General features: G+C 46.1%; 1 protein-coding gene across 1 annotated transcript in view; it reads right to left on the minus strand.

Annotated features, from left to right (window-relative positions):
- The window catches only part of MED10 (mediator complex subunit 10), a 33,842-nt gene extending 21,100 nt beyond the window's left edge, over positions 1–12,742 (minus strand). The window contains exons 1-2 of the mRNA XM_069730580.1: positions 12,460–12,742; positions 5,196–5,279 (exon numbers count right to left, since the gene is read on the minus strand). Coding sequence (XP_069586681.1) covers positions 5,196–5,279; positions 12,460–12,581 — 206 coding nt within the window. The 5' untranslated portion in view covers positions 12,582–12,742. The remainder of the gene's footprint in view (positions 1–5,195; positions 5,280–12,459) is intronic.
- Between the last annotated feature and the right edge of the window lie 3,841 nt (positions 12,743–16,583).

Below are 16,583 nucleotides of genomic sequence, written 5' to 3' on the forward strand. Positions count from 1 at the left end.
CTCCTTGAACTTCTGTAGCACGGCTGGGATCAGCGCCAGGGGTAGAAACGCATATGAGAGAGGTTCCACCCACCTTTGGCTCAGGGCATCTATCCCTTCAGGAAGATCCAAAGAGTTCAGAGAAAAGAATTTTGAGACCTTCGAGTTTCTTCTGTTTGCAAACAGGTATATCTTGGGGGTTCCCCAACGACGACATGACTCCTGGAAGATATCCTGGTTCAGCTCCCACTCGGTTGGGCACACCCGACGTCTTCTCAGGTAATCTGCTATCACATTCTGAGACCCTTCCAGATGAATTGCCGTTATGGATAGACCCGTACCTTCTGCCCAGCTGAATATTTTTTCCACTAGGTTCTGCAGTGGTCAGTGTCTTGGGCCTCCCTGATGTTTCAAGAATGAAACCGTTGTCAGACAATATCCTGACTTGACAGTCTGAGAGCGTGAGCCGATTTCGTCTTAAGGCCTCCCAGATGGCATATAGTTCTTTGAAGTTGGAGGATCTCTCTTTGATGTCTACTGGCCACCTGCCCTGGAGGATTCTGCCCTGTAGATGAGCTCCCCAGCCCCACGCGCTGGCGTCTGAGGTGACCACTACATAAGGGGAGTAGGACCATAACACTCCCACCTTTAGATTCTCTGTCTGTGTCCACCAGCGTAGAGACTTCCGTACTGGTCCGTATAGCCTCATGGGACAGTCTAGTGAGGACTGGCGGCGATCCCAGATGGACAGAATCTGTCTCTGCAGTAGTCTTGAATGTGACTGTGCCCATCTGACGCATGGTATACATGCCGCCATTAGGTCTAACACTTTCATAGCGACCCTTATGGAAATTTGGTGTTCCAATAGGTACCTGACTCGGATTGCCTCCAGCTTGTCCTCTGGTAAGAGGGATATTCTGCATCTGAAATCTAGACATACTCCCAGGAAGATCTTCCTGTGATCTGGAATCAGGTCGGACTTCTGCCAGTTTATGACTCAGCCCAGGTGTTCCATTACTGATATCGTCCAAATTCTGTGATCTGTCAAAGTCTCCACCGATTTTGCCACAAGGAGAAAGTCGTCCAGGTATGGAATTATTATGATACCCTGGTTTCTCAGGAAGGCCACCACCTCCGATACCAACTTTGTGAAGATACGGGGTGCCGAAGCAAGCCCAAAGGGGAGGCATTGAAACTGGTAGTGGCAGGTCCGAGTTGGCAGAGCTACCGCGAACCTTAGCAGCCTCTGTGATGAGGGATGAACCGGGATCTGATAGTAGGCACTCTTCAGGTCGAGAGTGCACATTACAGAATCACGATCTATGAGATGAATTGCCGACCGGATAGATTCCATTCGGAAGCTTTTGTATCTGACCCAAGCATTCAAAGGTTTTAGATTTATAGTAGTGCGGGTCTCGCCAGACGGTTTTGTGATGGCGAATAGGGAGGAGTAGTGTCCCCTGCCCACTTCTGACGGGGGAACCGGAATTATGACTGCCGAACTGAGCATGTCCTGCAAGTCTATCGGTATGCCAGAGTATGCTGAGACTACGGTAGGGGAGATGTACCTTTCCGGAGAAGGGGAGTAAAGCTAGATGCTGTATCCCTCTGCTATGGTTCTGCAAATCCACTGATTCTGAGTGATTTGGGCCAAATTTCCTGCAAAACGACGTAGCCTTCCCCCAATGCAAGTGGCGTCATTGTGTTTTGGTTTTGTAGGTCGGGCTAAAGAAGAAACCTCGGTTCTTATTACCCTGGCTACGGAAACCTCTGTAGGACCCTCTATTGGACCTACCCTGCCCTCTAAAGTCGTACTGTTTTCTGGAGAAGAAACCTTTCCGAAAGGGCGGAGGTCGTTTAGGTTTGTCCTCAGAACCCCTTCTTTTTGTCAGAGGCTGATTCTAGAATAGTATCTAAGGCTGGCCCAAATACCCTTAGCCCTGAAAATGGGATGGAGCAGAGCTTAGTCTTAGAGGCGTTATCTCCTGACCAAGATCTTAACCATACAGCCCTCCTAGCTGCATTAGACAGGGAACCGTTTCTGGCTGAAAATCTAACCGACTCAGCCGTCATATCAGAAAGGAATGCCATGGCCGACTTCATAATGGGAAGGGAACTTAGAATGTCAGTCCTAGGGCTCTTATTGGACAAATGCTCTTCCAACTGACCCATCCATAGGTACATAGATCTGGCCACCGAAGTGCCTGCTGTGTTTGTCCTAATAAGGGTCGCAGAAGCTTCCCAGGCCCTCTTTAGGAGAATGTCAGCTTTTCTGTCCATAGGGTAGCGCAGGTTAGACGAGTCCTCAAAAGGGATGGCAGTTTTTTTGGCGACCTTTGCTACTGGGACGTCAATTTTAGGGATCTCTTCCCATAATTTGGATTCCTCGGGGACAAATGGTAAGCGACCCTTAAAGTCACGAGATAGCACCAACCTGCGTTAAGAATCCTTCCACCACTCCTCTAGTACCATGGCCTTAATATGTTCACTAATAGGAAAAACTGTCTGTCTCCGTGACATAAGTCCCCCAAACATCAGGTCCTGTCTGGACTGTGGCTTGGGAGTCTCCTCGATCTGCATGGTACTTCTCACCGCCTGGACAAGCTCGTCCGTTCCCTCTGACTAGAAAAGGTACTTTCTACGCTGGTCCTGGCTCCCTGAGGGGAGCTCCCCCTCTTCTTCTGTGACAGAGTCCCTTAGATTTGAACCGTCATCAGAACTATACTCCAGCTCTCCCTGGTCTCTCTCCCGCCTGGCTCATTTGCGGCCTGGGATGGGGGCTGGACGGATGTTGTGAAAGGCTGGACACAGAAGCCTGGACCTCCTCCCGGATTAGGGACCTCATTTCAGAAAGCAGCAATGATTGCTCATCTTTCATGACCTTTGATGTACAAGGTGCACAAAGTCTTGCCATGGGAGTCCGGGAGCTTTACATGGCATACAGGACATCTGTTAGACTTCGCCGAGACCTTGCCGGTCTTTTAGCTGTGGTCCGGGGAGCAGCGGGGGTTCTCTTATCCTAAACGAGATAAGATAGGGAGTAATAGGCTAGACCTGTGCTAAGATCTATCTGAGGTGAGGGTGGACTGCGCCAGGCGCACTTACCCCCCCATCCTCAAGCATGTCTCCTTCCATAGTTGTCTTCCGCAACTGCAGCCAGAAGCACCGCGGCACGACACAGGACGCTATTTGCCAGAAGCGTCCACACTGCTATGCGTTCCACCGCTGGAGCGCACGCACTTCCCCGCTTTCAAGACGTCACCGGAAGTGACAATACCAGAAGTGACGTTACCGGAAGTGACGCTGTCCTACCGAAACTCCGGAAGCCGCTCTGGCTCGGAAGATCTGCGTACCACGCTGGATGTAGCATCGCAAAAAAGACAGCGACACTCTGCTGTCTGCGAGGAGCCCTTCCTCTGCGCTGTGGCACTGCGTCCCGAGCCGAGAGCCTCCCACCGGGATGAACGGCTCTATCCAGGAGCCTCGTCCTGCTCCTGGCCTTTGGGGTAGAGGGACTCCCCCCTCGGGAAGTTTCGACCCTGAGCCTCTTGACAGAGGGAAGGGTATTGGCAAGCCACAAGATCCTCCTGAGCCCGGTAAGCCTGCGCAGCTCTTCTCGTGCATCCCTCCGTGCAGGGACAGGAAAAACACTGAGGAATTAGGGGTGGGACATGACCATTAAACTCTCGTGTGTTTCCTATCCCGGCAAGGAGGAGGAGGAGGACGTCCTCCAGGGTGCTGTCAGAAGAGACGTCCTGGAAAAATTACTTTGGAACCATTTTTTTTTTTATTTTCACAAAGGTATCATGAGAAAATGGATCACAAAATTGGTTGTGCAATTTCTCCTGAGTACGCAGATATGTGGGGGAAAGCCACTGTTTGGGAGCATGGCAAAGCTCAGAAGGGAGAGAGAATCGTTTGACTTTTTGAATGCAAAATTGGCTGGAATCAATGGCGGGCGCCATGTCGCGTTTGAAGAACCCCTGATGTACCTAAACAGTGGAAACCCCCCAATTCTAACCCCAACCGGAAAAAAATATATACATTTTTTAAATTATTATTTTTACCTAACTGGGGGTGATAAAGGGGGGTTGATTTACAATTTTTTTTTTTGATCATTGTGATAGGGTTTATCACAGTGATCAAAATGAACCAATAGGAAAAATCTCCCATTGTTGCCGGTGTCGGTCGGCAGGCGCAGTGCACGTGACCACCATATTTTTCTGGAGGGAAAGGGGGACACCCGAGGTACGGGCTCAGTGAACCCTATTTCTCTCTCCTCTGATGTGTAGATCCTATCAAAAGAGAGAAATAGATGGGAAATCTGACTTTTCTTTTTTGCGGTTGCCGTTATTCCATGAATAACAGTGATCGCAACACTGGGGACAGTAAAAACCTTGGTAGCCAAGACCCCAGAGATTTTCCGACACTGGGGGTGCTATAACTATATTTCTCAGCACCGTTAAAAAGCAGTGCTGAGGAATAAGTACCCTTAACTGCTGAACGTTAAAAGGCGTATCGCCGGTCGTTAAGGGGTGAAACCTGACAGAGAAAAAACGCCCTCTCAGCCTTGCATGGCATAAAGCCACTGACTTCAAAACAAACGTTAATAGAATAATGCTTGAGAGATTAAGAAAGAACCAAATCCAGTCTAAAGAACAGAACACCAACTGCAGAGTCCTGTTAAAAGTCACATACAGTAATCAAGTGTTACAATGAGATTAGTTCCCAATTTATTTTTGTCATAAGAATGGAGAAAATCAACTGAATAACTGTATGTTGTTATCAATGTAACCGACAAACTATAAAACAGGACTGAAAACTCACTGTAAACCCCATTTTGACACATGATTGTCACGTAGTAGACTATTGGGGGTGGCGGTCCAGGTAAGATCAGTTCCTGCTTTGGGAAATCCTAGGAAATTATATTACCACACAGTGAATTAGAGTGCCACGTAGTACTAGATTTCCACTGCAGCTGCCCCCCCAGACATTGAAGGCTATACACATCAAAATGGGTTGTTGGTCTTGCCAAATTAGCAGGTTTTAATAATTCGATGTGTATGGGGGACACTAGGAAAACACTGGGAGACTCATTTATTGGGAATGAAAAACATGGTATCAGATTGAAAAGAATAGTGCACTATAAGCAAACATTTCACCGATACGTGCGAGTCATTCATGCTGTAAACACACAAACTATCCAGGAAACTTACTCGAATACTTCCAAGGGCACTGTGATGTCATGAAGCTGCTGACGACACTTGTCAATATCCTGTAATCCTGTGATCATGAAATTCCTGTAGAAATACAAGCAATTCATTAGTAGGCACACTGCATGCAGGTTTGTCTAGCTAAAGCTGCTCTTCTACGCATTATTAAAATTTGCAGCTAAAGCAACATTAAAATAAATGCAAAGAAGTATCAGGAAATGCTTTCGCTTTGGCTTGAGAAAGGTCCACATATGGACCGAAACTTCGTCGTCATTGTGGACTAATCGACTTTATTCCTAATTTTTTTTGCATTGGTGTGCTGCATCAATGTTTTTATATATTTGGTGGATTATTTTTTTGCCTGAGAGGCTAGGCAGCTTTCTTTTTCTGCTGCAGTGTTGCCCTGTTCCTTTTGGAAATTCTTTAGGATACAAAAAAAAAAAAAAAAAGCAGGAGACATAATAGCCAGCGAATGTAGAGGTTCCAACCAGAGGTCCTATTATATATTTTACAGCGGGTTAACAATATTTCTCTGAAAATGTTTAGGTGTATTTATAGCCAAAGAGGAGTATGTAATTACATGGTGTAGTTTGTAAGACATACAAAATATTAAGTACTCAAAGTTTATGTAGAGAAATTACTATATCTTATAACCAGGGCAGTGGAGTCGGTAAGCCAAACTACTGACTGACTCCACAGCACTGGTCACTACTGATACATAAAGTGCAGAACAGAGTCATCTCCACTAAAGGCAGAGCTCCTTAGATCAGGAACAGAACAGACATTTATAGGACATTTCATAACTTTCCCCAAGTTCTTATAAAAACATTTACAGCACATCCTGCACTGAACATCTGAACCCAATTTATTATATATTTTAGGATTTGGTCCATTTTATACCGACTCCACAGCCCTGCTTATAAGGGTAGGTGCACACGGTCAGTAAACGCTGCGGGTCCAGATGTTACAGCATACTGGATGGGATTTCAAGAAATCCCGTGCCCAATGTGTGCACAGATGCCCACAGATCACTTGTGGATACGGACATGCGGCGCCACTTTCCAGACTGCAGCATGTCTATCTTTATCTAGATAAATTCCACCAGTCCAATGTATTGGGTGCGCTGATTCCGCACAGTTCAATGAACAAATGCGGAATCACCTGCGTTCAATAGCTGTCAGGAGCTTTGGACGCAGCGAAAATGTGCTGCATCCAATGTGCTGCCAATTACTGAACGTCTGGAACCTTATATACAACAAATATTTAAGATAAAACCTATCTTTTATTATGCCCATAAAAATAAGACATTACCATGCATTAACCAAACAACTGTGCTGGCTACCATCACCCTATATGATTATCACCTATTGCCACACTCTCCTCGGTGGCCAACCCTAAAAATCCTAGATGTCCCTATATTGGTGAATGACAAGGCCAACCATTTAAACCACCATGAAAAGGAGTGTATAGGGATTGTCAATCAAGGATTAATATTGAGGTTATCAAAAAATAGAAAGCATGTGCAAAAAGAGGTGAAATTGGCAACAACAATAAAGTGACAAGTGCATTCACTTAGTACCTTGCTATACTGTTCCCTATTTCTGTATAGCCTTCCTAAAGCGGAGGTAGGCACCCTACTGGTCAGCGGAATGGCGCCCTTCACTCCACGGCTGCTGTCCCTTGGGGTCCCTGGTATCAATCAAATGTTAACACAAGGGTAGCCATTTAACAATTAGTAAGGCAGATAAACATTCAAACATGCCAGGAAGACATTAAAAAAATCCTTAAATGGCATATATAGCACATGATATATGCTAATGTTGATAACAGCAAGCTAAGAGGTACTTAAAGGGAACCTGTCAGGTCACCCCCAAAATCGAAGGTGAGCTAAGCCCACCAGCATCAGGGGCTTATCTACAGCATTCTGTAATGCTGTAGATAAGCCCCCGATGTATCCTGAAAGATGAGAAAAAGAGGTTATATTATACTCACCCAGGGGCGGTCCCGGTCAGATGGGTGTCGCGGTCCGGTGTCTCCTATCTTCATCAGATGACATCCTCTTCTTTACGCTGCGGCTCCGGCACACTTTGCCTCCCCTGTTGAGGGCAAAGTACGCCTGCGCAGGAGCCGTGGCAAGAAGACAAGAAGAGGACGTTATCTGATAAAGATAAGAGGCCCTGCACTGGACCGCGATGCCCATCGTACCGGTACCGCCCCTGGGTGAGAATAATCTAACCTCTTTTTCTCATCTTTTAGGATACATCGCGGGCTTATCTACAGCATTCCAGAATGCTGTAGATAAGCCCCCGATGCTGGTGGGCTTAGCTCACATTCGATTTTGGGGGTGACAGGTTCCCTTTAAGATTTGTTGATATTCATGAAACGCGTTTCTCCATAACGAATCATTAGGAGGTTAGATGTAAAGATACTGCCATCTTTACATCTAACCTCCTGATCATCCGTTATGGAGAAATGCAGAATTAGGATCAACTGGACCGACTCCGATTCCGAATATATAATAAATTGTACAGTAGTTCAGTGCAGCATGTGCTGTAAATGTTTTTATAAGAATTTGGGAAAGTTATGAAATGTCCTATAAATGTCTGTTCTGTTCCTGATCTAAGGATCTCGACTTTTGATGGAAATGAATCTGTGCTGCACTTTATGTACATGCTCAGTAGTGACCAGTGCTGTGTGGTCGGACTCCTGGAGTCAGAGTCTGTAGTTAAAGGGGTTATCTGAAAATCAGATAACATGAAGTCCCTGATATGATTCAAACTAGTAAAGTGTCAGGACAGGCTACAGCCTGAAGACATCACAGATACCTCAGTTGCTGGACAGGAGCACACTGTCATATGTGAAATCTCTTCCTCACTGAGCACAAAGGGGTTATCTCCAGCTTCATCTTCCTCAATGTTTGTTTTCCAATTGAGCACAGTCACTCTCTGTCTGACTGACAGGAAGATGAAGCAGGAGATCTCCTCCCAAAGTACATGGGTTAACCCCTTTCTGACCTCAGACAGGATAGTATGTCCGAAGTCAGATCCCCCGCTTTGATGCAGGGCTCCGGCGGTGAGCCCACATCAAAGCACGATATGTCAGCTGTTTTGTACTGTTTTTTGCAGCTCTGAGTGAGATGTTCTGTCTACCTGGAGATGCTGCACTCAGGAGCCGCAGAGCTCACTGATCAGTTGCCATATTGTCACCCAGACAAAGCAAGAGGCCGAGAACAGTGGAGAAACTCGCCTATGGACCTGGGGAGGGAGATTAGAACGTGGATTGTTTCTTTACAATGATCTGAATCCAATGACATAGTAAAAGGGAACAACCCCTTTAAGTATAAGATGGCTGAGTCTGTGGCTTGGTGACGTACACGCTGTGAATGCAGAAATGAAGCTGGGGACATACATCCGGATCCAAAGGCGAGATTTACAGGGCGTGACATTGCCTGTACTAGCCCAATCGGGCTGCGATGGGTGAGAATATTTTGATGAGGACCGTGAATGGAAGGACATGGATTACAGCCTGGGACAGAATGACGGACAGGTATGGTATATTCTTGATTTATTATTTTTGGTTTATTACAGGAGATCGAGGGCTTCGATGGAATTAGGCGAGGTCTTAAGTATGGCTTAATTGAGATTTTGAAAGGAGTCTGTCATTTTTTCAATTAAAGAATTGTATTCTGGCTGTGTCTTTATTTACCTTACAAATATGGGATTAGTAATGGATAGGTGTCTTATAGACGCCTAGTCGTGGGCTTGATGTCACCTGACAATACAAAGGTGACATCAACCCCACTTGCCACTGCTACAGGGCAAGTGGGAAGAGCCAGGCAAAGCGTCAGAATTGGCACATCTAATAGATGTGCCTCTTCTGGGAAGCTGCGGGCTGCTGTTTTTAGGCTGGGGGGGGGGGGGGGGTGCTATATCAATGGCCCCTTAACAGCCTGAGAATACCAGCCCCCAGCTGCCTTCTTTGGCAAGGTTGGCTGTCAAAAATGGGGGACCCCACATGGTTGTTGTTTTTTTTTAATCTATTTAAATAATTAAAAAATACGGCATGGGGACCCCTCTACTCTTGAAAACCAGCCTTGCTGAATCTGACAGCTGAGGGATGCAGCCCCCAGCTGGGAGTTTTGCCTGGCTGGCTAACAAAAATGCAGAGGAACCCACGCCGTTTTGTTTTTTTTATTATTTATTTACAGCGCAGGAGCGGCTGATGAATACTCCCATCTGCCGCTTCTGAAGCTCTGTTATTAGCAGCAGCAGGTGTCAGTTCATGGGCGCAGTTGTTCCATCAGTGACTGGAGGTAAACTTTTTACCTCCGTTCACAGCTGAGAGCTCGCACTGTCTTCTGACAGCGTGGGAACTGCGGTTCTGACCAGCGGGGATGATTTCACCGCCGATCAGAAGCGGTGTTTGCCGGGCTGTCATGCACATAACAGCTCAGCAAACACTGGATGTCCAGGCCCCCCATTCAAGTGAATGGGGTCCGGCTACTGTTCTGGTACCTGAACTTTTTGTAACTGTTCGGCTGAACCTGAACATCCAGGTGTCCTTCCATCTCTACTCCTAAAAGTGATCAAAGTACAAATTAATCTATACAGTAAAATATCGAGAGAAAAAAATCCAAAAATCATGAAAAAAGTCTTACGTACTATTCCAAGGAAAACAACTGACCACACTAAAAATAAAAGAAACAATCCTTCACAGCTTTTCAATGGATTAAAATAAAAAAAAAAAGTTATGGGTCTCAGAAAATGGCAACACAATCTTTACATAAGAGACAAAAAACCTGAAGGCACTGCTAATGGTTAATATATGGGATCACCAAAAGCACGCTAAAAAAAGTGTGGCCAAAGAGAAGAAAGTAGCGTGTAAAGGTAAGGATCACCACAAACAATATAACAAATAAGATTCATTTTATTAAGACAATTAAAGTTAGACAAGCCACAAACAGGTTAAAAACAATTAAAAAACCACAATGGTAACAAATGAACAACAGTGTGGAGGGTCTTGTAAGTGCTTCCCACGCACAAAGAAACCTTCCTCCACTATGTGCACCGCGAGTGTGTTATGATAAAACAGAATATGCTACTCAGGATGGTAACCAGAGCTGATGAGTCTCGACAGGATAACTCCGGCACTTTCCCGACAGGATAACTCCGGCACTTTCCCGACAGGATAACTCCGGCACTTTCCCGACAGGATAACTCCGGCACTTTCCCGACAGGATAACTCCGGCACTTTCCCGACAGGATAACTCCGGCACTTTCCCGACAGGATAACTCCGGCACTTTCCCGACAGGATAACTCCGGCACTTTCCCGACAGGATAACTCCGGCACTTTCCCGACAGGATAACTCCGGCACTTTCCCGACAGGATAACTCCGGCACTTTCCCGACAGGATAACTCCGGCACTTTCCCGACAGGATAACTCCGGCACTTTCCCGACAGGATAACTCCGGCACTTTCCCGACAGGATAACTCCGGCACTTTCCCGACAGGATAACTCCGGCACTTTCCCGACAGGATAACTCCGGCACTTTCCCGACAGGATAACTCCGGCACTTTCCCGACAGGATAACTCCGGCACTTTCCCGACAGGATAACTCCGGCACTTTCCCGACAGGATAACTCCGGCACTTTCCCGACAGGATAACTCCGGCACTTTCCCGACAGGATAACTCCGGCACTTTCCCGACAGGATAACTCCGGCACTTTCCCGACAGGATAACTCCGGCACTTTCCCGACAGGATAACTCCGGCACTTTCCCGACAGGATAACTCCGGCACTTTCCCGACAGGATAACTCCGGCACTTTCCCGACAGGATAACTCCGGCACTTTCCCGACAGGATAACTCCGGCACTTTCCCGACAGGATAACTCCGGCACTTTCCCGACAGGATAACTCCGGCACTTTCCCGACAGGATAACTCCGGCACTTTCCCGACAGGATAACTCCGGCACTTTCCCGACAGGATAACTCCGGCACTTTCCCGACAGGATAACTCCGGCACTTTCCCGACAGGATAACTCCGGCACTTTCCCGACAGGATAACTCCGGCACTTTCCCGACAGGATAACGCCTGCACTTTCCCGACAGGATAACGCCCGCACTTTCCCGACAGGATAAAGCTGTGGAGTTATTTTTGTCTTTGGTACCACGATTGGATTTTGTCATCACATTTGCTGCTGTTAATTTGCAGGAGTTATCCTGGCGAGCCTCACCAGCTCTGGTTACCATCCTGAGTAGCCTATCCTGTTTAATCATAACACACTCCCGCTGCACATAGTGGAGGAAGGTTTCTTTGGGCGTGGGGGGCACTTACAAGACCCTCCACACTGTTGTTCATTTGTTAACATTGTGGTTTTTAATTGTTTTTAACCTGTTTGTGGCTTGTCTAACTTTGTCTTAATAAAATTAATATTGTTATTTGTTATACTGTTTGTGGGGATCCTTACCTTTACACGCTACTTTCTTCTCTTTGGTCACACAATCTTTTCAGAAAGTTCAGGTTTTCTTCTTAAACCACTAATAAATTAGAACAACATTAAGAAAATAGTTAATGCTCACGAAGAGTCTTACAAACAAAACACAATAGTGAAACTGCGTTTTAGTCAGTTTAAACAGATTTTTCGCAGCTCTGAGTGAGATGTTCTGTCTACCTGGAGACGCTTCACTCAGGAGCTCACTGATCGGCTGCCATATTGTCACCCAGACAAAGCAAGAGGCCGAGAACAGTGGAGAAACTCGCCTATGGACCTGGGGAGGGAGATTAGAACGCGGATTGTTTCTTTACGATGATCTGAAGCCAATGACTTCGTGAAAGGGAACAACCCCTTTAAGTATAAGATGGCCGAGTCTGTGGCTCGGTGACGTACACGCTGTGAATGCAGAAATGAAGCGGAGGACATGCATCCGGATCCAAAGGCGAGATTTACAGGGCGTGACATTGGGCTAGTACAGGCAATCAGGCTGCGATGGGCGAGAATATTTTGATGAGGATTGTGAATGGAAGGACACAAGGTGCCGCCCCTATGGCTGAAGGAGAAGGTATGCAATCACCTAAGGGTAAAGCGGGGTTAGTAGATAAATAGTGGGAAGTTTTGCTTGACACTAGTGATGCACAGTATTCCCTATGAGGAAAAAGGCTACAAGTGACCACAGCAGTGACAGCCATAGAGAAAGACACAGGTCACGTGATACCTGGGGCTGCCACTGGCCCCACAGTCACTGGCACACACGGGCACTGACTCACAGCTTCTGGTTGAGGCCAGCCTGGCTGCTGGGCTGGAAGTCGCTCACGATGATCCCCAGCTGTCGTATGTTCTCCACGAACTTCTCCAGGTGCTCCTCCAAGTTATCAAACTTCTCCGCCATGCTCCCTGCTCCTCCCGCACGTCTTCCGCTTATGTCTCTACCGGCCAAACATGCTCCTGTCACTAGCTCTCCTCACCGGGTCCTCACCGGGTCCTCAGGGCTCTCAGCAGAAAGGCTGCGGAACACTCCACTTCCGAGAGCTCTCAGCTTCCGGTCTAGTCCCCGCCCCCTGGTGGTGCAGAAAGAGTATCACGTGATCAGAGTCAGCGCGTCTGGCAGTGCGCACTCTTCACAGGCGGCTCGCGGCTGAGCGGTGACGTGTGGCGGGAACGTGCGCTGTTGTGTGCGCGCTCTCTTCGCCGGCTTCAGTACATACAGGACATGGCTGCATGTCACAGCACATAGCGACGTGTTCGCTGTGGAAACGTGCACGTCCACCCGCTGACAGCTGCAGAACGGTTGTCACCAGAGCATTCTGTGCATGTGGGATAGCATCCTTAACTGCAGCACATCTGCTGACACTAGGAATTTCGGTGCACCATACTGGCAACGTTTTTGGGCCCCCTTGAGACGCCGCCCCAGCCCTGCTGCAAAGGTCCCACCGCCATTCTTGGAAAAACTCAACTTCTGCACCATGTCCTCACCAGATATTAACAGTTCTCATCAAACACCAGATCACATTCATAACCAGCAGCTTTTGTTCTGGCCTAAAGAATTATTAAGCCGCCACCACGACACGGAAGACTCTTTTGGCCGGGCCCTACTCTTATTAAAAATATATTTTTATTTAAGGGAATGAGTCACATACATTTTTTTTTAATGACCATTAATACCACATACAAGGGACAAATAATCGTCACACCATGACCAGACCACATAGTACCACCATAGCGTGACCAAATAATATCACGTACAAGGAACAAATACCACCACACCATGGCCAGACCACATATTACCACCACATAGTGACAGAATAATACCACATGCAAGGAACAAATACCACCACACCATGACCAGATCATATATTACCACCACATAGTGACTGAATACTACAATACTGATCATTAATTGAAAAAAAAAAACAATACTAAGTGCCATTGTACACAGGAACTCTGTATTTACTGTTAGTGTACAAGTAATACAGTGATCGCTGGTGACATAATAATAATAATAATAATTTTATTTATATAGCGCCAACATATTCCGCAGCGCTTTACAAATTATAGAGGGGACTTGTACAGACAATAGACATTACAGCATAACAGAACTACAGTTCAAAACAGATACCAGGAGGAGTGAGGGCCCTGCTCGCAAGCTTACAAACTATGGGGAAAAGGGGAGACACGAGAGGTGGATGGTAACAATTGCTTTAGTTATTCGGACCAGCTATAGTGTAAGGCTCAGGTGTTCATGTAAAGCTGCATGAACCAGTTAACTGCCTAAGTATGTAGCAGTACAGACACAGAGGGCTAATACTGCATAAAGTGTATGAGAACATGATGCGAGGAACCTTTTTTTTTTTTTTTTTTTATTATAAATAGGCCACACAGGGATCGTTAGGTTAATGCATTGAGGCGGTAGGCCAGTCTGAACAAATGAGTTTTTAGGGCACGCTTAAAACTGTGGGGATTGGGGATTAATCGTATTAACCTAGGTAGTGCATTCCAAAGAATCGGCGCAGCACGTGTAAAGTCTTGGAGACGGGAGTGGGAGGTTCTGATTATTGAGGATGCTAACCTGAGGTCATTAGCGGAGCGGAGGGCACGGGTAGGGTGGTAGACTGATACCAGGGAGGAGATGTAGGGTGGTGCTGAGCCATGGAGTGCTTTGTGGATGAGGGTAGTAGTTTTGTACTGGATTCTGGAGTGAATGGGTAGCCAGTGTAATGACTGGCACAGGGTAGAGGCATCGGTGTAACGGTTGGTGAGGAATATGATCCTGGCTGCAGCATTCAGGACAGATTGGAGCGGGGAGAGTTTTGCAAGAGGGAGACCGATTAGTAGAGAGTTACAATAGTCCAGACGAGAATGAATAAGTGAAACAGTAAGAGTTTTTGCAGAGTCGAAATTAAGAAAAGGGCGAATTCTAGAAATGTTTTTGAGATGCAGGTAAGAAGAGCGAGCCAGTGATCGGATGTAGGGGGTGAATGAAAGGTCAGAATCAAGGATGACCCCAAGGCAGCGGGCATGTTGCTTTGGAGTAATGGTGGAACCGCACACGGAGATGGCAATGTCAGGCAAAGGTAGGTTAGTAGAGGGAGAGAACACGAGGAGTTCAGTTTTTGACAGGTTTAGTTTCAGATAGAGGGAGGACATGATGTTAGAGACAGCGGTAAGACAATCACTGGTGTTTTCTAAAAAGGTCGGTGTGATATCGGGAGCAGAAGTGTATAATTGGGTGTCGTCAGCATAGAGATGGTACTGGAAACCAAATCTACTGATTGTTTGTCCAATAGGGGCAGTATACAACGAGAAGAGTAGGGGGCCTAGGACTGATCCTTGAGGAACCCCAACAGTAAGGGGAAGGTGAGAGGAGGAGGAACCAGCAAAACATACAGTGAAGGATCGGTCAGAGAGATAGGAGGAGAACCAGGAGAGAACGGTGTCCTTGAGGCCGATGGAGCGGAGCATAGTGAGGAGGAGCTGATGATCCACAGTGTCGAATGCTGCAGAGAGATCCAAGAGAATTAGCATGGAGTAGTGACCATTAGATTTAGCTGTTAGTAGGACATACACAGGAGCTCTGTATATAGTGTCAGCATACAGGTTATACAGTGATTACCAGTGACATTATACACAGGAGCTCTGTATATAGTGTCAGTGTACAGGTAATACAGTGATCACCGGTGACATTATACACATGAGCTCTGTATATAGTGTCAGTGTACAGGTAATACAGTGCTCACCGGTAACATTATACACAGGAACTCTGTATATAGTGTCAGTGTACAGGTAATACAGTGATCACCGGTGACATTATGCACAGTAGCTCTGTATATAATGTCAGTGTACAGGTAATACAGTGATCACCGGTGATATTATACACAGGTGCTCTGTATACAGTGTACAGGTAATACAGTGATCACCAGTGACAATATACACAGGAGCTCTGTATATAGTGTATAGTAGACAGATAATACAGTGATCACCGGTGATATTATACACAGGAGCTCTGTGTGTAGTGTACAGGTAATACAGTGATCACCAGTGACAATATACACAGGAGCTCTGTATATAGTGTATAGTAGACAGATAATACAGTGATCACCGGTGATATTATACACAGGAGCTCTGTATATAGTGTCTGTGTACAGGTAATACAGGATCACCAGTGATAATGTACACATGAGCTCTGCATATAGTGTATAGTGTACAGGTAACAAAAATGAGAAAATCTTTGGCACGCAACAAGTAACAGTTTATTCTTATCCAATGTATGAGAACAAATAAAGGCAAAACATCCACCACATATGCAAAGCATAAGACACTGGTATATACAGAAATGCTTCCGCTACGACGTTTTGGCAATCACATGCCTTTCCGAAGCCAAATCTGTTTTGAAGTGAATCTTTTACCCAGAAATTCAGACTTCAGCCTAAGAGAACATATTGACAGCAGCATACTGTATATGCAGTGGATAAATCAAGTGGAAGTCTAGGGTTTCTTTGACCCTGGATGCTTGGAAGGAGGGAGGCGATGGACCCATGAAATTGTGCACTCCAGGATGAGACCTTAAATGCTGTTTTCAGAGATTGACAGTGATACCTCTATAGACTACAAACCAGGCAGATACGTCATGCACGTCTCATAATCCAAAGATAAATTTCAAAACAGATTTAGCTTGAGTAAGGCATGTGATTGCCAAAACGTCACAGCGGAAGCATATCTGTATATACCAGTGTCTTATGTTTTGCATATGTGGTGAACGTTTTGCCTTTTTTTGTTCTCATTCATTGGATAAGAATAAACTGTTACTTGTTGAGTGCCGAAGATTTTCTCATTTTTGTATATTTTGTCTTTTTTTTCTGAGCACCAAACTCTTTTTGAAGTGAGCACCCCTTAG

Source organism: Ranitomeya imitator, chromosome 6, assembly GCF_032444005.1.
Source record: "Ranitomeya imitator isolate aRanImi1 chromosome 6, aRanImi1.pri, whole genome shotgun sequence".
Lineage (NCBI taxonomy): Eukaryota > Metazoa > Chordata > Amphibia > Anura > Dendrobatidae > Ranitomeya > Ranitomeya imitator.